Here is a 21259-nt window from a genome sequence, read left to right on the forward strand (position 1 = left end):
TTCTACCCATACTCTGGGAAGGAATTTTCAGACAGAATCACCTGCAGGTTCCATCCTATCCTAATTTTCCATTCCACACCCAACTCTTCTGCTTCAGTGTCGTCTGCATGCCTCAATTCCAGAGGTGGTGGCAACACAGAGACAGTAGTGTCCTGAGACCTGGCCTCAAGCTCCTCGTTTCTGGTAAGGTGTGATGGAGCTTCTCACATTTCCCAGTAAGTTCCAACTGTCCACCCAAACCAGCTCTTCAGGACAGCTAGCAGCTGTCTTGATGCTCCAACTTACTGCTTCCAGAAGCTCCCCTTTTAATTAGTACATCCACCTTCTTATAATCAGTCCCTCTCGTTACCTTCCTGGTGACTACTTCCAGGACTGAACTCTAATGGATAGGTTGTAGAGGAACACTTTTGCTCTACCCTCCTTGGTCCTGCCAACCAACAAAAGAAAAGTCAGAGGGGAAAGGCAAATTTTGTAGCGAATTCTTACCTCCTGTGTATTTGGAGGTCTTCGGGTAAGAGTATAGACAGGAATAAGCAGAAAGACAAGAGTTTTATGGTATTTCAAGAATGATGAATCAAGAGGGAAGGTAAATATAAGGAAAGCAATGAGAATAGTTGGATTCACCATGTCAATTCTTCTTGGTCATCTCTAGGTCATGAGTCCTCTCAGATAATTAATTCAACCAGTATAGTTTTTCCCAGTCCCACAATTTACCTGCAAACTTAATTCTTTATAGTTGAGTATTATTCCATTGTGTGCACATATTGCATTTCCTTATCAACTCATCAGTTGATAGACATCTAGGTTAGTTCCATTACCTAGCTGATGTGAATAGAGTAGTTATGCCTCAAAGTCAGATGTTACATGTCCTCCAGAATATGTGGATCCCAGATTCAAGCTTTTAGTTTCATGTGTTTAACTTAAAGTAGGTGTAGAAAACAGAAACTAGAAATAGACCATTGGTGTTGTTGGGGAGATGCAAAGTCGAAGTAGAAAGGGGGAATGCTGGAAGAGGGGCTCAAAGAGGCTAGAGTGACAGTAATGGGAAAGATATGGTCCAAAGGAAGGCTTTATCATGAAGTATGCATGAAAGAAGATACTTTGTTATTTATGATCTTGCAATCCAAATATATATATATATATATATATATATATATATATATATATATACACACACACACACACACACACACACACACACACATATATATATATATACACACATACACATACACACATATGGTGAAGGAATAGTAGAACACATGTAATATAAAAAGAGTGTGAAGTATACAGGGATCAAAGATTTATATATATGGAGGGGACAGTGGGATAAGGGAAATGAGGATAGGATTTGGATTAACCAAACCTAAGAATGTATGAAGAAGCTCATGAACCTCATTAGTTTATAACCTAATTTTGTGTGTGTATGTATCTTTTATTCTTTTGGTTTTTCATGACAGGGTTTCTCTGTGACTTTAGAGGCTGTCCTGGAAATAACTCTTGTAGACCAGGCTGGTCTTGAACTTACAGAGATTCACCTGCCTCTGCCTCCCCAGTGCTGGGATTAAAGGTGTTCTCCACCACTTCCCAGCATGTATATTTTTAAAAGGAGTTTTAACAAAGATGACCAACCTATATTAGTGAGCCATGCTACTCCCAAAAGATGTAGGTCATTAAATCAAAAATAAAATCACACTGCCAGGCATAGGTTACTCTAGTTACTGGTCAGAAAAATCCCAGAAGCACCCAACCCAATACTGGTTATGCCCACTGATCTTGGAGGCCCATTTTAAGTACATAGTAAGACCCTGCTTCTGAAGACATCACATAGTTGCAGGGCACAGAAAAGTCAATCCTGAACTGACTAGGAATGCTGAAAGGTGCTATGCATGAGTCTATGGGGGAGGGCACATTAATGGGTTTGTCCAGGACCAAACCTTGCATGCTACAATACTGACTCATCAGGCAGTATGTACCACTGGTACAATAGTGGCAAGATTGCTTGGGGTTGGGGGTAGGGGTGGGGTAAACAGTCATTCTCTTGATTGGATTTTAGGTATGCCCATTACTAGGAAAGCCAAGGTATCTAGGTGTAACTTCCTATTCATTTCTAAATGGCCACTGTGGTGGTCTAAATGAGAATGGCTCCCATAGACTCATATTTGTGAATATTTGGTTTCCCAATTATTGGAATTGTTTGGGAAGGATTCAGAGTTCTGGCCTGATTGCAGATGTGCCACCGTGAACAGCGTTTCAAAACCCCTGCCATTCCCAGTGTCTCTAGGGGAATCTGTCTCTTATTCTAATCCCAAATTATCTTTAAGGGTAACAAACAGGCATTATATTAACAAGAAAGAAAGATGGAGAAAATGCAAACTCAATGGCTTAACAGCATCCAATAGACCAGTGAGCATTTGACCTAAAAATTTGTTGGTATAAAACTTCTACCAAATCAGATATATATTCCAATTTCTCATATTGGCGATCTTCTTTCAAATATCCTTAATAGAGAAGTTTAAGAGTTAACTTTAGTGGTTAAGAGAGGGGGGGGTCACTTACTTATGCCTTTAATCCCAGCACTTGGGAAGCAGAGGCAGGTAGATCTCTGTGAGTTTGAGGTCAGCCTTGTCTATAGCCTTGACTATAGAGGGATACACAGAGAAACCCGTCTTGAATTCAAACAAAAGAGAGTGCTTACTGCTCTATTGTAAAGTCCAGATCCCAGCACCTCCATTGGGCAACTGATACAAATGTGTGCACTGTGTATAATTTTAAGTAGATGTGAGCCTTTGAGGCTTTCTCAACACCACCTTTAAGTCACTATTTCCTTCTGTACTGACAACCCTCCATCTCTTCCCCATTGTTTCTCACTTCATATCACTTACGTTCTGCTATTCCCCTCCCAACTGCACCATTCGACCCCCTTTTCCTATTCTATGGTGTTGTAGAATATTAAGATGTGTTACATTTATGCTGTGGAACATTTGTTTAATGATGCAAATGTGCTGCCTTACTTTAACTGTGAAGCTGTGTTACTTTGCCTGTCTAAACATCTGATTGGTCTAATAAAGAGATGAATGGCCAATAGAAGGGCAGGAGAAATGATAGGCGGACAGGCAGAAGTATATATAGAAGCAGAAATCTGGGAGGAAGAATCAAGGAGCAAGAAAAAGGAGAAGCAAGAAGAGAACAAGGAGAAGAGGATGGTGTGGCCAGCCAGCCAGCCATGTAGTAAGAGTGAAATTAAGATACGCAGAAGAAAAGGAAAAAGCCCAGAGGCAAATAGATTCTAAGAGGGATACTAAGGAAAAGATGACTAGAAATAAGCCAAGCTAATAAGCCTCTATATGTGATTTATTTGGGAGCTTGGTGGTGGGACCCCTGAAGAACAAAGACTAAAAAGCAAAACCAGGACAGCCTCCAAAGCCACAGAGAAAACCTGTCTGGAAAAACAAAACAACAACAAAAAAGTAAGAACAAAACAAACCCACTATGGTCCCTTTATATTTTTCTGGTTTCTGCAGTTATGCAGCTAGGAAGCTAGAAACCTCAGATGAGAGAGAACGCTTGATGTACCTCTTTATCTCATTCAATGTGATCTTTCCTAGTTTCAGTATTTACATGTTTCCACTTCCTTGCTATTATGAATAGGGTGGCAATGAACATGGCTGAGCACGTATCTACAGAACATGTGAACTCCCTGGAGCACATGTTTAGGAGTGGTATAGCTGGGTCACAAGGTAGATTTATTCTTAAGTTTGAGGATTGTCCATACACAAATATGCACTCTGAACAGAACTCACCAACATTTGTTGTCAGCTGTTTGATCTTAGCCATTCTGACTGGGGTGAGATGAACTCTGAGTAGTTCTAACTTGCATTTCCCTAACTGCTAATGAACACATTTTGAGGTGTTTTTTAGGCTATTTTTATCTCTTCAGTTGAGAACTATTTAGATCCCCAGCCCATTTTTTTAATTGGGTAATGTGTTTTCTTGACTCTGTTCTTTATTTGTATATTCTGGATCTTACTACTCTGTCAAGTATGTAAATGAAAGATTCCCTCCATTCTGTGGGCTGCTTCTTCACTTGTTTCCTTAGCTGTACAGAAGCTTTTTTAGTTTTATGAGGTCTTAGCTCTAAATCATTGGCCTTAATACCTGGGCAGATAAATAGGAGGCAGCAAGAAGGCTAAGTAGGTAAGGCACTTGAGTTTGAACCCTGGAACCCACACAGTGGACAGCAGACTACAGCAAGCTGTCCTCTAACTTGCAAACATGATGGTGTGTGTGTGTGTGTGTGTGTGTGTGTGTGTGTGTGTGTGTGTGTAAGTGTAAAAAAAAGGGTAAAAGAATGTTGAAAGTGACAGGCCATCTTTACAAAATATGGTTACAGCAACTTATTAATATTTACCAAGTAAATTTCCCTTTCAATTTAGAACACTAACAGTTACTCATGCACCTGAAGCACACTACAGCTCTACTCACAAATTAGTGTTTCCTAAACTAAATCCGAGCTAGCGGAGAGTGCCGGGATTGAAGCACTTAACAGACCACCACAAGAAGTGAAGAGGAAGCTGCTGCCTTTTACTACAGGGAGTAATGGGCTTATATACCCAAGCCAGGGGATGGGCTAACCATATGAGGAAATCATGCACCACCCACACCTGGGATCAAGGCACAGGCACTGTACACGAGAACAACCTTGTTTGATCAACCTTGAGAGCATGGGAGTTCTACAGCTGGTGGGGAGGAAGAGAGATGTAAGGGACAAGTACTTAAATTTCCCAACATACTAGGATTATAGGTTAAGAGCATGCCTGGCTCTTAGGTGCTGAGGATCCTAATTCAGGAATGGATCTTGGGTCTTCTGCAAGAGTACCAAGTGCTCTTAACTGCTGAGGCATCTGCTCAGCCTGTACAATGATTTTGTGTAGTAAAATAATTATGACACATAAGAAAATCCAATTTTTATTGAGTACATCTTTAGTAACAGCAATACAGTTTCTCAAGAAAAACCTGAGCTGAACCCCTCCAAAACAGAATAAGGCATCTTCCAATACTGGCAAGCTAGACCCCACACATCTATAATTTTATACTCCCCTTTAAAAGAATTTTCAAGATACAAAAGCAACTGAAAGATATTCACATTATTATAAAAGCAGTTTAAAGGCAGTGATGTCTACACAGCATGGTTCATCACGATACCTTCCTGTAGTTTCGAACAACTCTACTCAGCACACTAATAGACTCATGCAAAACGCCTGGCAGAATAAACACCTGCAAGTGATTCCAGATTCTGAATTCCAGCACACAGACCTGATCCAGTGCTCACTGACACCTCTTATGCAGATCTCAGATGTCAATGGTAATTCATGAGATAAAAAGGCATGTTCTGCTCAATTCCAAATGGACAACAGTCTACAGCAATGCTACAAGCTATGGATTATTTTTAAAACATTTCAATATTCCCTGAAAAGGTTTTATACAAAAGTTGAAAACTATTATATTAAAAAAAATCCACTTGTTACATTTCAAATGGAAGTATTTCTACTGAACTATCACAGTGAAACAACTGAGTTTTTAAATGGCATGTAGTTATCACATTCTCTGAAATGAACTTTTAGGAGCTGTCATGGTGTGCTCTATGTGTGAATATGCTCTCACAGCTCAACTGCATACATAATCTACACAGGTCAAAGGCTCCAATCAGCTCTCAAGTTTGGAAGTAAATATCTGGCATTCACAGTATTATTGAAAGAAATTCCCTACAAAGCTCCCCAATTGTTTGAAATGTCAATTTATAGAAAAGTCTAAAGGAAATCCCAGTAGATAACTCGCAATTACTTTGGGATGAGGTGACAAGTTTTTAAAAGTAAACTGTCACTGATATGTAATCAACTGTAGATTGCCCAGGTCAATATACTATAATATGTTTTCTCATAATTTTCTAATTACTATATATTTGAGTAACATATACTTTTAGCTTTTTTTTTTTTTTTTTTTTTTTTTTTGGCTTTTTTCGATAAGATTTCAATAAATGCCATAATGGCCTTGAATGTACCTTAGTTTCCCAAGTGTTGGGTAACAGGTCATGTGCTAGCATGCCCAGACACTGTCTTACTGTCTTAATCTATATAACTTAGTTTTTTAAATCTAGTTTTATCTTCAATGAATTTAAAAACAACAAACATCAGAACAAGTTAGCCAGGCTTTAGGAAACAAAGAGGGCTGCTTTGGCAATATAGAAAAAGATGACTACTGTGATACTAGTCATCTTAGTCTGCCTCCATTAAATATTAAAATGTAGTAAGGCAATTATTACTTAAGACGCTTGAAATTACACCTAATAAATGGATAACTGGCCCCATACCTGACATATTGCACACTTTATTTTTCTTCTCTATTTATTCCAAGAAACCAAAAACATTGCTTGAAAAGGCATATCAACTGTCTTTCTAGAAAGATCTCAGAGGCTTGACTGTGCCTGCACTATGTGTTACTATGTAAGCAACTAAAAAGGAGAATGAGTACTCTTAGGTTTTTTAGATTATTGTATGTGTTTTGCCTGTGTGTATGTATGTATATGGTGTCCACAGAGGTCAGAAGAGGGTGCTGGATGCCTTGGAATTGGAGTTACAGATAACTGTGGGCCACCACATGAGTGCTGGGAACAAGTGCTCGTAACCACTGAGCCCACTCTCTGTCCTGACAATGAATATTCTTTAAGGTTTTGCTCTTGTTTCTACCATCTTCTGTTCTCCTGAATCCACTCAAAAAAGTTCAACCGGAAGTATCCCCAATGAGGCAGGGTAGTGACTCCCCTACTGGCCTCCCATTACCAGTGCTAGTGAAAGTGATACAGAAAAGTTAGACACAATGAAGCAGTTCCCTTCACACAGACTTTCCTTGGAGATGCTGAGGGACACTGAAACAGAAACTGGGACCCAGGGAGAGAACAAAGAATGTTGGACAACTACTACTAAAATACCAGTGAATAACGTCACCAAGAAACATGTCTGATACCAATAAACAAGGTTGGCTCTGCTGTCTCCACCCATAAGGCACGAGTCCTGGCTGTGTTGGTATAAGGCAAGCATTGACCTAGGCAGGGAGACCCCATGTTTCCACACCATTACCTCCATTTCTACATCCCCACTGTCATTCCATCTTTCCTCTTACTCAGCCTTTCCTGATTCTTTTACCCCTCGTTCTTCTTTCCTTCCCTTTTCCTTCACCATTCATTTCCATCATCCTTCTCTTCTCTACTTTCTCTTCCTTAAAGTATGATCCTTCCGCATACCATCAGCAAATCTACACTGGAGGACAAGTTACTCAACCTCAGCAGCTGGCCCTCCGTAAACCAGCCCCCATCAAGACTGGTATGGCTACAGGGCTACAGAAGTTCCTGCAGTCACCCCTGCCAAGCTTCCCTTCTTAGGCACTATGTACAATCAGTGTGCCCCCTCAAGCCTAAGAAGGAGGGAATCCAGGACCCCAACCTGTACTTATCATTACACTGATATTTGACAGGAGGCAGCTAAGAGCCAGGAGAAAGTTGTGTCCAAGACAAGCAACAGCATTGCTCGCGAGCTCTTCTTCGTAAGGGAAAACTGCATTTCTTAAAATATATTTTCTAGAGGATTTCCAAATTCTTTTCATACAAAAGAAGTATGAATGCATTTTAAGGTCCTTCTATACCACCTCAACCAATCATGCTGAAGCCTATGGAGTCTCCAGCTACTGAAAAAAATAAAATCTTAGGGAACTTACTCATATAAATTCCTCTATCAACTGCAACTGCCTCCTCTATCCAAAAATGGTACTTATAATTTACCAATTATACCAATAGTTGTGACTCTAACTTCAACCTTAAGATGGCAAGTAGTTTCCAGTAGTTCTCAAACTATGTGATAACAGAACCTTCTGAGGAACTCGTTAAAAACAGAATCAGCTTGTCAAAAGCACATTTGCAAGGAAGTCTGTTTAAGGGTTGGCTATGAGATGAAACCAAAGGCCAGCTGCTCCTTTTACTAGGTATGATGTGGTTACTGGAATTACTTATAATCATTGAGACATTCACTGCAAGGACATAAAATGATGCCTGAGACTTTAATATAAGAAAAATAAAGGATGTAAATGTGACAAGATGCTGATAGGTAATAGGTAATGGAGTACTACTGTCTGAAGCTCTCAATTCCTTCCCATTTATTATTATTATTATTATTATTTTTGTAGTGCTGGGTCTTGAGTATGCTAAGTAAACACTCTTACTATTGCTTTCATATAATTTTAATCTCTTCATTTAAAAAAATTACTTCTTTATCTTCATTTAAAAATTAACCTCTTCAAATTAAAAAATTCTTAAAGAGCCCTAGTTACAGTATACATAGGCTATTTGCTTTTAGCAAGCTCACTCAGATTATCAGCCAAACTTCAAAGGAAAGTTTCTCATTTTTCTATCTAACAAGCTAAACTTTAACACAGTTCACAGGTTCTTACTTCATTATGGCATTCTGCCAAGGAACTGTGACTGCTCCTCTCAGTCTATCTGTTCTAGAGTACTGAGTTGGCTAGCAATCCCTGTTCTGGGCACAAAGGGACAAATACTTTTTAATTGTATTTTAAATCTTCTCTCAGAATGTCCCTGGCTGAACTTCAGAAGTTGAAACAACTGCAACGAACACTTCTTTTGAACATTCCCCTGCAGAGGATACATGATCTTCATAAATGAAATGGTTCCTTCATAATTTCCCAAGAGAAAAAGACGATACCCAATAGCAGTAGGTAGGATGAGGCCTGTGCCCAGCATGGCACATGCCGCCCACTCAGTTACATTAAGTGTCATGACCAATAGCACAAGGATTAATGTTTCTCATCCTCCAGATTTTAAAAAGGCAGCTGTCTTCAATGATGTTCAGAACAGGAAATATGCACATTACTCAAATCAAAATGATTTTTCTATAGCTAGATATAAAAATCCTGTTCCTCAGAACTGCCCATTACACTTGTCTAATCTAAATAAGGCTCTGCATTTGCCTCTTCAAAAGGATCCTGGAATGCACTTTGAGGTAGAAGGAAGTGTACATGGGTCACTTTTTAATCTCACAGGCTTATACATTTGGTCCACTGCATTTTCCACTGTCCTGCTAGTGTTGCGATTAAGGTTCTCACACTTCATTATCAGCATGGTCTATTTTGCTTCCAGAATACCCAGTAAAGCTGAAATTTTTCACTTAAGGTGAAATGTCCCCAAATATCTTAGAACTTAGGTTTGGCAAGACAGTTTAAAATATACAAAATAAAAACACTTAACTTTTTTCTCAACACACACACACACACATCACACACAAATACCCACCCCCCGGAGTTTTTATTATTTCCCCTCTTTCTCATACAGCTAATTTTTAAATGTGCAGCTTTCTTAAAAGTCTACAAATAATTTTAAACATGATTGTCACAAGATATTGTAGGAGATGAAATGTATGCGGGTACATAGATTGTCAATGGTTACATTGGTTATATCACATTTCTTAAGAAACAGAACTGTTCTGCTCCTGTAAACTTTTTTCTCACACTTTAAAGTGAGGTTAGTGCTGACATAAAATTATTGCTATACTCACAGCTTGAATGTCTCCACTGTGTGCGAGGTACATTTTCTCCATCCATCCCCCCACTGTTCTTACTTACTTGATTCAAGAGCCAACATAGCTCCCGCCACACTGTTCAATGTTTTCATTAACACTGGAATGACACCAAGTAATGTCACAAAAAATCAGAGATCAACATTGTCTTCTTGCAGGAGCCCAAGGGTTTAACTTATTCTTCACGGCGCGAATATACTGCTCTTTTAACTTCAGGACACGATTACTCTGAAGACAGAAAGACCTCCCTAAATCCATCCCCACTACGATTCCTTCTCATCTCTGATGTGCTACACTCCATCATTTAACTCAGCAGGCACAAAGAGTCACCTCTCCTTTGGTGGCGTGTCATAACGGTTTCTTATGCTTTTCATCAACTGCTTGATAAATACTTTGTATGTTTTCCCACAGTATGTGTGAACTGTCTTCTGTAATTCCAGTTCTAAAGGTTTTAATAAGGAACGGACAGCATCATCTTCAAAAGAACACTAGAAAAGAAATAAGTGGGCAACAATACATACAAAAGTTTAATATTTTCAAAGAAACGTCTGCAATAGGTTAAATAGCAACAACTTCCATTTACCTTTTCACATGAAGTACACACTCAAATATTTTCAAAGAATAAACATAACTATTAGAGAGAGATATATGAGTGAGTGACAGCAAACCTCTGAAGACAGGGAAAACTTCAGAAAGAGGCAATGGAAGGGCAGCCCAAGAATGCATTCAAGGGCAGAAGAGATGCAGACAAACAGGGATAAAATGGCTAGCCCTTGTTAAAGGCATCCAGGAGAAATTAATAAAAGCTAGACTCATTTAAAGCAAAGGGGCCAGCCTTTCCATACACTCCATCCCCATTCTTGAAAGGCTCTCAGTGACAATGCTGATGCTGGCCTAGACATGAACACAATAGCCACGGAGCAGGAAGAGGGAAATGTTTCACTTCCCAAAGAAACTCAGCACTTATTATAGTGTGGCTATGGTTCTCCAGAAGATCCACATGGCACACTGGACCCTAGATCATGGTGATACTGGGTGGTGGTGGTAGATTTAAGAGGTGGGGTCTAATGGAAGAAGTTAAATCACTGGGGACCTTCCTTAAAGGGCACACAGGGCTGTAACCACTCCAGTCCCTTTTCTTCCCTTGCTCTGCTCTGTTCCCACCACGCTGTAATGTTTTACCACAGGTAACGGGACAGGGTGACTATGAACTGAAATGCCTGAAACTGTAAGCAAAAACACAAATTTCCCCATACATCCACTGACAAATCTCAGGCATTTCTTACTATAATGGAAAGTTTGTTAACACACTGCACAGACCCAAGGATAAGCACACATGAGAATTGCTAAATACCACTTACTTTTCACTGGTGCTCTTATTGCACATGAGTGTTTACTAAGTAAATAAGGAAACACACCAGTTAAATACTGACGGTCCTAATAATCTCATGGTGTATTTCTGAGCAGCTTCCATCTAAAATGTACAACTTATAAACCTCCAAGTGATACACTTCAATACACTGTAGAAGTAGAAATAACTTAATATCTTTGACTCAGTGTCTTCAACTATTTTCTATTTAAAAGATGGATGGGTCTTGAAAATAAGAGTATTTTACATCAAAACCTGAAGTTAATGAAAACCGAAATCATAAAGAAACTGAACTTGAAATCTGAGGGAAAAAAAAGAACCAAGACCATCCTGAGGGGTGATTTCACCAAGGGAAAGAAGCCAAAGCCCCAAATCAAGCTGGGACTGACCTAGAAGCTACCTCCCTGCTGGCTTACCTTCAGCCATACTGGATCGTGCAATGCAGACCAATGCAGGTAAATGTTACAACTACTGACCTGCTAGGCAAGATATGCCCACTAGAGCAATGGTGGCATGACTATTATGGGGTAACTAACCAACTGCTTTCTGAGAGGGTCTAAGATTCATGCCATAGGAAAGGATCAACATCTAATACTGGAAAATAAAACCTCTCAGCAGCTACAGTAGGAGAAGTCACAGGCTGTACAAGGAAAACTAACTATTGCTATTCTACTGAGTTGATGCACCTCTCAAACTGCCTTCCTGGGTGTGGTGGCGCACACCTTTGATCCCAGCACTCAAGAGGCAGAGGCAGATGGATCTCTGGGAGTTTGAGGCCAGCTTGGTCTGCATGTAGTGTGAGTTCCTGGACGTCCAAGACTACACAGAGAAACCTTATCTCAAAAAAACAAAACAACAACAAAGACAACGATGTCACCACACTGTGTGACATGCTCTATAGCATGCACAGCTGTGTCCCACAGCATGCATGCTGGCATCTCTTTCTTGGAGGCCTCTTATGTCCTCATCTGACTGTACACCTTGTTCTTACACTGCTGTGCCTGACTGGTCCTTACCTTTCCTAGGTCTCTGTCAAGTGTCATCTCTGAGAAGCCCTTTCCATACAGTACCCAGCACACAAAAAGTCTTGCTGTATGTTAGACTGTCTGCTATGAAGAGGTAAATAAATTGTAAGCCTATGACAATCACAATTAGGCATTTGAGGCATTTTGAAAGAATGCAGTATATCTTAAAAGTATGGAAAACTACTAAAACACAGCAAATCCTGCTGCACACAAGGTATGTGGAAGGCCCAAGACTTCTCTGAAAAGTTGGTCTAGTGTGAGGTAAGTGAGAAAAGGTTAAGCACAGGGAGCACGGAAGCCAAGCAAAGGATGACTCAGAGAACATCTTACAGAGCATCCTGATGTGATTTAGCTTTTAATTTTAAACACTATTTATCTTGTTGGGTAGCCACCATTTAACAGGTAGGCATAACTGTAAGGGCTGCCTGCAGCAGGCACAGCCTGTATCCACAGTTCTGAAATGGCTCATATCCTTAGTCATGTTGTTTGCTGCAGACCCTGATTAGACTTCTCTGAAAGTCATGTAAACACCCTTATGATTTTATAAAGTTACACCCTGATGAATTATAGATAAGAAAAGATAAAACACAGAGAGCACCAGAAAAGGCCAATTAACTTCATTAAACCAAAAAAGGACAAATATAGGCTATAGTTAATAAAGATCTGACACAAACACAACATTCATTTAGTAGTTGAAAAACTACTAAAACTATTAAATTTGAAATATAGAACATATTTCTAAAATTACATGTAATTATCAACTTTAAACTATTACTATATATAAGTCAAGAGAAAAAAAATCAAATAAAGCTAGGAAATTTAATTCTCTAATAACAGACTTTTTTTTTAAATGTTCAAAGGAAACAAATTTCCTTTTTATGAGTACTCAAAGTCCCAGAACCCTAAAAGTATCTTTCTTCATTTTTATCAGTTTCTTATAATCCATAGTAAGGCATTATTAAAATGATAATGATTTCTGAAAGCACATAAGACCTTCTATATGAAAGTGAAAACACTATGCATACAATCAAATTTTCATGAACAAACCTGAAAAAATTCACAAACACATGGAAAGGCCAGCCTACAATGCCAGGAGACCTTGTCTACAACTGCATTTGAGGAATACTGGCGTGCTGAACATGTTTCAACTCACATTAACCAAGCACATATCCACCCTTGCCGCACTACTGCCTATTATATAACTCAGTCAGTGCCTAGCCTCTCCAAACCTGCCTAAAAACTCCCCCTAATTTTTCAGGGCCCACTTCAAATAACCTTTCTAGGCAGGACTGCTAGCCATTCTTAGTCCAAGTGCACATGTAATTATAGTTCAGTGTTAATGATTCTGCTGCTATCAATGAAGATTTATACACAACCCAAACTCAAGTCACTAGTAAATAATGAGAACCTAGCAAACAGGCAGCAAGTGGGGGCACCTTCCAAGGACAGCCAAGATAGAACTTCATTTTACCCCATACTTCTCTCCCACCCGTTCTATTCTTCTGGAGAACCTAATACAGAAGCATAAATATACCTAACATCTAGGGTCCATTAAAGAAAACAAAGTACCTCTGACAGATGGCTACCTACAGGGCTACCCAAGCAAAGGATTAAATAAACCTGGACTATTTTGTTGAAGCAGAAGTAAAAAGTTGGTCTAAAAAATGATCAGAACATGTCAAAGTGTACAAGAAGTAGCCAAAGAGAAGCCCCCGATGGCCAAATCAGAAACACCTTCAGCATCAACACACTGGGAAGAAATGTAAATCACAGGAGGGATAAGAACCCCCAGATGTTCATAGTGATTACACAATGCTGGATCCCAGTGTGAACTGCGGACACAGCATCACAACTATGAGAGGAGGCTACGCTAGTGGAAAGCTTTAAGATTAAGAACACATGAAAAATAGACCTGAGTATTATCTATACAATGGTTAATAAAGAAACATCCTTAATCTTACTAAAAAACAATTGCAGGTTTAAGGGGTCAAGAAGAATTATATACAATTCACATTCAGAAATGTATATAGGGAGAACCCAAGCTAAACCAAAGTCAAATTTTGGGAGTTGATGACTTTATACTAAAAGATAAAAAAATTCTTCAGACTCTATTTGCAATCTTCATAATATTATAAATTTTAAGTGACAACTTCAGGGGAGCAAACCTTACATTTCTTAGTGCTTCATACATAGCTCTGAATGCCGGCTGCTTGTCATCATGGTAAACACCTCTGTTTCCATGAAGAATGAAGACTCCTTCCTCTTCTGCTTCTCGGCAGTTGCTTCCATAGATACAATGATCTGGTCGATAATTCCATTGACATGGAAAAACATAAAGGCTTTCTACAATGAAGAAAAGCCCAATAACAGGAAAGATATGAAGCACAAAATAACAGAACACTTGCAAACAGTTTAGCTTTAAAAAAAATTATACTTGATTATTTAGATTTCTCCCAATAAAATTAATATTCAAGTCTTATTCTGCCTCAAAAGAAAATACTGATAACCATTAATATAAGCAATATAATTGTTTGCTGTGGTCCCAAAGACTGAACTGAGGGCACTGTAGGTACTTATCAAGCACTCCCCCAGTGAGTGAGACACTATTTCTTGCTTTCTGATTTTTAATCCAATTGTCTTAGAAATGCAAAGAATTAAAGGAATTTAGATGATTACCTGGATTATGAAAAAACATGATATTTAACAGATCTTGATCACCCCATGTGATGTTCAGTTTGTATTTTTTAAGCAGTGGCATAAGTATGTCACCCCATTGCAGCCGTGCAGTTGTCATATCATTCTATGGATAAAACATTGGAGTTTTAGCATTCAGGGTTAAGTATCAGCATGACAGCTCCCATTCTTCCATTTGAAACCATTCAAAGTCACAAAGAGAAAGAAAACCCCTTTGCTATAAAACCATGTGTCATTTATTACCCTGTGAGGAGGGCCGCCAGCATGAAAAGGGAAGGCAGCACAGAAGGTAAAAACAGCACTGATAAAACTGAGACAAGCAAAAGACAAGGAAAGGCAAGGAGGTAGACAGTTCAACCTCATCTTCACTGTAAAGTAAGGACTATGAAAAGTGGGTTTTGTTTTAGTTTTTTTTTGGGGGGGGGGGCGAGGTTTTGCTCTGTAGTCCCAGACTATCCTCAAACTCATTCATGATCTTCCCACCTCCGCCTCTAAAATGCTAAGATTACAAACTGCACCATCACACCCACTTTGAAAGTTCATAGCTTGGCAAGGCAAGGTTGCTGAGGACATCACTGGTAAATCTGTTCATACCTCACCAGGAAAAAAATTACATAGCAACCCAAACTGAGGTGTTCACTGAGGGTCTTATAATGTATCCCCCTCAGACAGCGAGGGATACTACCAAAAGTACACAAAATTCATTACATTTAATTTATTTGCTCTTTATTTCTTACCCACGCCAATCTATTTTTGTTAAGCTTGTTGCTTTTTTCTTTCTTGAACACACATTCTTATGTAATACAGGCTGGCCTCAAACTTGTGGCCTAAACCTCTTCCTTCTCTTTGTCTCCCAAATGCTGGGGAAACACAGTTTTTTAGTGTTAAAACTTTACTTGTATTTTATTTATTCATTTCCAATAAATTCTAATTATAAAAGAAAACATGGTCCTGATTAAAAAAAAAAAAAAAAACATACAGATGCCAGACACTGTACTGAGTACTTCTTACCACACTCCATCAGGTTCAAGTTCAACTCTAAAACAGACACATAGATACTAAACCCGAGACCATTTTAAGGACACATTCTTCATCATAAAATACACATGTACATGAATACACATATGTGTGCACATAATATACAAATGTGTATACATATATACTATATAAAAATATATATACAAATTATATTAAAAATATTTTCAAGAAGCTGGGGAAATGGCTCAGCATGTAAGAGCGCTTGCTGCTCAAGGATGGGAACTTTAGTTCAGATCCTCAGTATCAATGTAAAAAGGCAACACCCACAGTGCTGGGCAGGGGCAGGAAACAGGAAGATCACTTAGGTTTGCCAGCCACCATCCTAGCCAAGGACCAGTGAGATCCTGACTCAAAAGATAGGTGGAGAGTGACAGAGCAGAATGCCTGCTATCTTATGGCTGTCCGCTAAGCATAAGAGCCTTCATCTTCAGAGTAGCTGTGATCATTTGCAATAGACTGTCACTGTCATCCTCATCACTGTCCATGTCCATCATAGAACAGAAGACAGGAACTTCTGAAATTTCCTCTGCTCACTCCCTCACTTCTGAGCCATTTATATGTAACTGTCTTAACTGCACCCAAACTTGTGGTCTTGGAAGGTCTTAACGTATACAGGAAGTGGAAGGTTAATTAAAGGGGGACTCCCATATGTGTAACTATGACAAAGTTGTCATCTATGCTGGGTGAGACTTTCTGGTAGGAGTCATCCACTTTCTGCTAAAAACAAACAAGCTCTACAACTACGCTCAATAAGAAAGCAAAATAAATTCTGGTTCCCCAAGTTTCATTTTGGTGACATCATTGTGCTGTGGTTTGTCATCAGAGTCATTTTAAGAAAGAGGTGGACATTTATCTCCCCAGAAAAAAAAGTTCCTGATAAAAACAAAAAATAAACCTTGTACTCATTAGGTAGGGAAAAAAAACCAAACAGATCAAAACACCTTCCACAATATAACACATAGTATAGTAAGTACAGTATAGAGTACATACCAGAAAAGAACTCAGATCTTGAGCTCATCATTTTCTAAAAAGGGAAAGATGTGAGTGTGATTGTGCATACCTATAATCCCAGTACTTGGGAAACTGAGGCAGGAGGATTATTGGAAATCTGAAGCCACCCCTAAGCCACAGAGACCCTGTCTCAAAAAAGAAAAATGCTGGAGAGATGGTTTGGTCATTAACACAACCAAAAAGAGAAAGTACTGGATAGATGGCTTAGTGGGTAACATTTGATAGTCACACAAGTGTATAGACCAGATTTTACATCCCCAGGAGGCAGACAAAAATACTATAATCTCAGCATTTGGGAGCACAGAGGACCACCAATGGGACAAGGAAGTCTGGCCATAGACTTCTAGTGAGCTCCCAGAAAGACAATAAACATCAACTTTATGTCTTTGCACAAATGTGCACGCATACATGCAAACACAGGTCATGTACATATATCACACATGCATACACATGTAAGAAAAACAAAGATTCAACATTGCAACTATCAGGACACAAAACCCATGAATATATTAACAGCTTAACCAACATAGTATCACTGCTTACCAAGCAGGGAGAGATACAAAGAACAAAAAAAGCCTTTTCACTGTTTTAATTTTTTAAATGTTACTATAATGTGGCAGATTGGAACTGTTCAATCATAATGGCAAGAACAGGGTGTCAGCCATACAATTTAAATATGACCTTTATTACAGCATGATACAGCATTCATGGATTTGTATGGGACAATCTGGAAGTGACTGTAAGTCAAGTGGTAAAGATCTAAACTTTATGATATATGCCCAAAGTTACTGATTGGGGGGAGATTACCTGGGAGGGGGAGGTTACCAAGCAAAACAAAAAAATTATGTAGAAAATATACTTGTGAAAATATATTTTAAAAATCACTAAATTCTATAGGACCACCTGAGCAAGCTCAAGTATAATACTGAGGAATGATAGGCTTGTTCATCAGCAGAACAGAGCTGTATGAACAGTCACAGTGGATGCAGTCAATTGTACTCACTCAGTTACACATGGTCAATCCACTCCTCCTTTGTAAAGCCAATAGTGCACAAAACAAAAACATTTCACCAGGCTAGAGGAATGGCTCAGCAAATAAGAGCATTTGCTGTCATGCAGAGGACTGGAGTTCAATTGCCAGCATCTTACAACTATAGCCCACAGGGATCTGAGAGCCTTCTGGCCTATACAAACATGGTGTACTCATAGTCAGGAACAAACATAAATAAAAATATAAATAGACCTCTTTTTTAAAAAAAGGGGAAAAAATGAAAGTTTAGGAATTATTTAATCCCCCATATCCACAACTCTATCTAACTAAGACATACCAGAAAGAAAAAGGGAAAGAGACAGCATCTACTCAAGTGGTTGAGAGTTAACTTTAAGTAAATAAAAGATAAATTAAGAGCAGTAATGAACCTGAACTATATAGCCCCATTTTAAAAATCAAAGTGTTAAATTATTTCCATTATTTTTTTTTTGCAATACTAAATTCATAACTCTACAAGGATCAAATACAGCCATGAGAAGTCCCATAATTCTTAGCAGATAATCTTATAGCACCATCTTCTGGCATGACATTACCAAGCACAGGCTAACACTCAGAACAGTGATCATGATGTTATTCTGGCCCCACATAGGACACCTTTATGGTCCATGAAAAGGAAGCATTCAAATCATAAGCGCAAACTAAATGCAATGTTCACTGTTGAGCAAGAGCAGATGCCAGCTGTGATGGCCCATCTCAGTGTCACATTAACTACATCGGGAATTAACTAAAACCCAAGCAGTTAGGCACCCCTGTGAGGGATTTTTTCCTAATTAAATCATTTAAAGTGGGAAGACCTGTCCTTTAATGGTATCTTTTGTGTAGTGACATATTATTTATGATTTATTAAAACTTGCCTAAGGAATCAGAAAGCAAAGCCAACCATAATCCTTAGAAGCCAGGCACAAAACTTTAATCCAGCATTCAGAAGCTAGGAGGTGGTGGTACAAACCTTTAATCCTAAGACTCATGATTAAGAGATAGATGGATCTCTGTGAGTTCAAGGCCACACAGATCTACCCAAAAGTAAATCAGTCTAAAAGTGAATTCCAGCTCACACCTTTAATCTCAACATTAGGTCAGTATATAAGACAGAAGCAAGGTCTCAGAGGCATTCTTTCTCCAGCCTCACTGAGGAGAGGCAGCAGTTTGAGACTTGGTGAAGAGCTTGTTCGTGATCAGCCCTTTCAGCCTGAGCTAAAGGTGAGAGCTAGTGGCAGGCTGCTTTGCTTTTCTGATATTCCGTTTTAAAGCTTGAACCCCAATATATGGGTCATTTATTTTTCATGTTCCATTTTAGAGGTGGGAAGATCCACCTTTTATCTGGGACACAGCCTCTGATGGCAGCCTATATAAAGGACATGGAGGAAGGAAGCTCTTTGCCTTTTGCCTGCTTCCCTGATTCTTGATGGCAAGTCCATTCCTTCACTGGCATTAGAGCCTACTTCTTCAGGATCCTAACACACAATGAAGACCAGCTGACACATGTAGCCTTCTGTTGGTAGCCAGCCACTGTTAGACTAGCAGGGCCACATCCTATAAACTATTCCAATAAATACCATGTATGTATGTGTGACGCGTGCATGCGCACACGCATGTGTGTGTGTGCATTATACATTAAATGAAAATACAGGGTTTTTTCCATTCTATCAGTTCCGTTCCTCTAGAGAAGACTGATTGCATTTATTTAGTTCTAGGAGACAAATTGAATTGACAGCTCAGGTCTTTGTAAAGACTCAGGAAAGTTTACCTGATGAATAGAATATAAAGTGTAATGCACACTATAGAGTGTATGTGTGTGTCTGTGTGTGTCCAGTGCCCTTGGAAACCAGAAAAGGCATCAGACCCCTGAATTGGAATTAACAATTGTGAGCTGCTTGCCACAGATGTTGGAGACAGAATTTGGGTTCTCCATGAGAGTAGTAGGTACACTTAGCAACTGAGCCATCTCTCCAGCCCCAAATCTACGTATGGCTGTTTTTAAAGATCTGGGTGTGTGTGTGTGTGTGTGTGCGCGCGCGCGCGCGCGCGTGTGTGTGCGCGCGCATGTGTGCGTGTGTGCGCATGTGTGCGTGCGTGCGTGCGCGCGCGCAAAAGCCAGAAGAGGGCCTCGGATCCCCTGGAGCTGGAGTTACAGGCAGTAGTGAGCTGCCTAATGTGGATGATAAAAACTCATCACTGTCTAGTGTAAGAGTTCTTAGTCACAGCATCCCTCCAGCCCTTAGTCTAGGTCTTAACAAAAACAAATGATTTCAGGAAAAGGGGAAACTGCAATCAACTGCCTACATCATCAAGTTACCTTAAAATACTTCCTTCTCATCCGTGTCATGTTCATGAGCATCACTCCAGAGTTTACCCCAGTCTTCCCATAGTAAGGATGCCGAGCAAAACGATTATACCATCCTATTCGAGGCTCCTCATGTTCTGGTGCCATCGCAGCAATTTGTGTTGAATTAAATTTCTTTAGTAATGACCAAATATCATCGACAGGTCGTAAGAAAAGGATATCAGTGTCAACATACAGCAGTGAATCAACTTCTTTCAGGATTAACTATAAGAAGAGATATTTAAATAATTAGTTATAAATGCACCTACTCAATAATAGCACAGAAACAGAAATTACACCTAATAAGCCAATTTACAAGATTTTTAAGGAAATTTTCTGAAATTTGACATTTTTGACAAATATAAGTATACTTTATAAATGTTTACACAAACTTCTAGAAAAGCTAGAAAAACAAACCCTAGTTAAAAACCTCAACACTTAACAGTTTAAAAAAATTATATATATATATGAGAGAAAGGTCAGGAGAAAACTGATTTTCAAGATACAAACCGCACTAACTCAAAGTGGATTGACACACTGAGCCTTAACACCAGGTAATACAGATACAAAGTGACATAAAAGAAGGTCTCCCAGACCCACGCCCTCTGCCTGAACACTGGACTGCATCACTCCAGCGCCCACTGCGTCATCACTCCAGCGCCCACTGCGTCATCACTCCAGCGCCCACTGCGTCATCACTCCAGCGCCTACTGCGTCATCACTCCAGCGCCCACTGCGTCATCACTCCAGCGCCCACTGCGTCATCACTTCAGCACCCACTGAATCACGTCAGCATCCACTGAATCACGTCAGCACCCACTGCATCATCACTTCAGCACCCACTGCATCATCACTTCAGCACCCACTCTTAAGTGCAAACTGAGCCCAAACTATCTGTTGCAGTCTATGCTCATTTCTATACACTCCATCAACATATCAAAACCACACACTTAGAAAGAACAAAGATAGGAAGCAGACTTTCATGTTAAAACAGACTGGCTCTTGTACTTTTTAAAGTTGTAAATCTCGAGTTCCTTCCACAGAGATTTTCAAAGTTTTCATTTTTCCTTACAAACTTTTAAAATATGACTGTTGCAAATTTAAATT

General features: G+C 39.3%; 1 protein-coding gene across 2 annotated transcripts in view; it reads right to left on the reverse strand.

The window, feature by feature from the left end:
* Positions 1–4954: 4954 nt before the first annotated feature.
* Positions 4955–21259, reverse strand: part of Gxylt1 (glucoside xylosyltransferase 1) — a 40343-nt gene continuing 24038 nt past the window's right edge. For both annotated transcript variants that reach the window (XM_051189704.1, XM_051189703.1), the window contains 4 exons: positions 20126–20377; positions 14712–14835; positions 14206–14378; positions 4955–10129 (listed from right to left, as the gene is read on the reverse strand). In XM_051189704.1, coding sequence (XP_051045661.1) covers positions 9968–10129; positions 14206–14378; positions 14712–14835; positions 20126–20377 — 711 coding nt within the window. In that variant the 3' untranslated portion in view covers positions 4955–9967. The remainder of the gene's footprint in view (positions 10130–14205; positions 14379–14711; positions 14836–20125; positions 20378–21259) is intronic.

This window comes from Phodopus roborovskii, unplaced genomic scaffold (genome assembly GCF_943737965.1).
Source record: "Phodopus roborovskii unplaced genomic scaffold, PHOROB, whole genome shotgun sequence".
Lineage (NCBI taxonomy): Eukaryota > Metazoa > Chordata > Mammalia > Rodentia > Cricetidae > Phodopus > Phodopus roborovskii.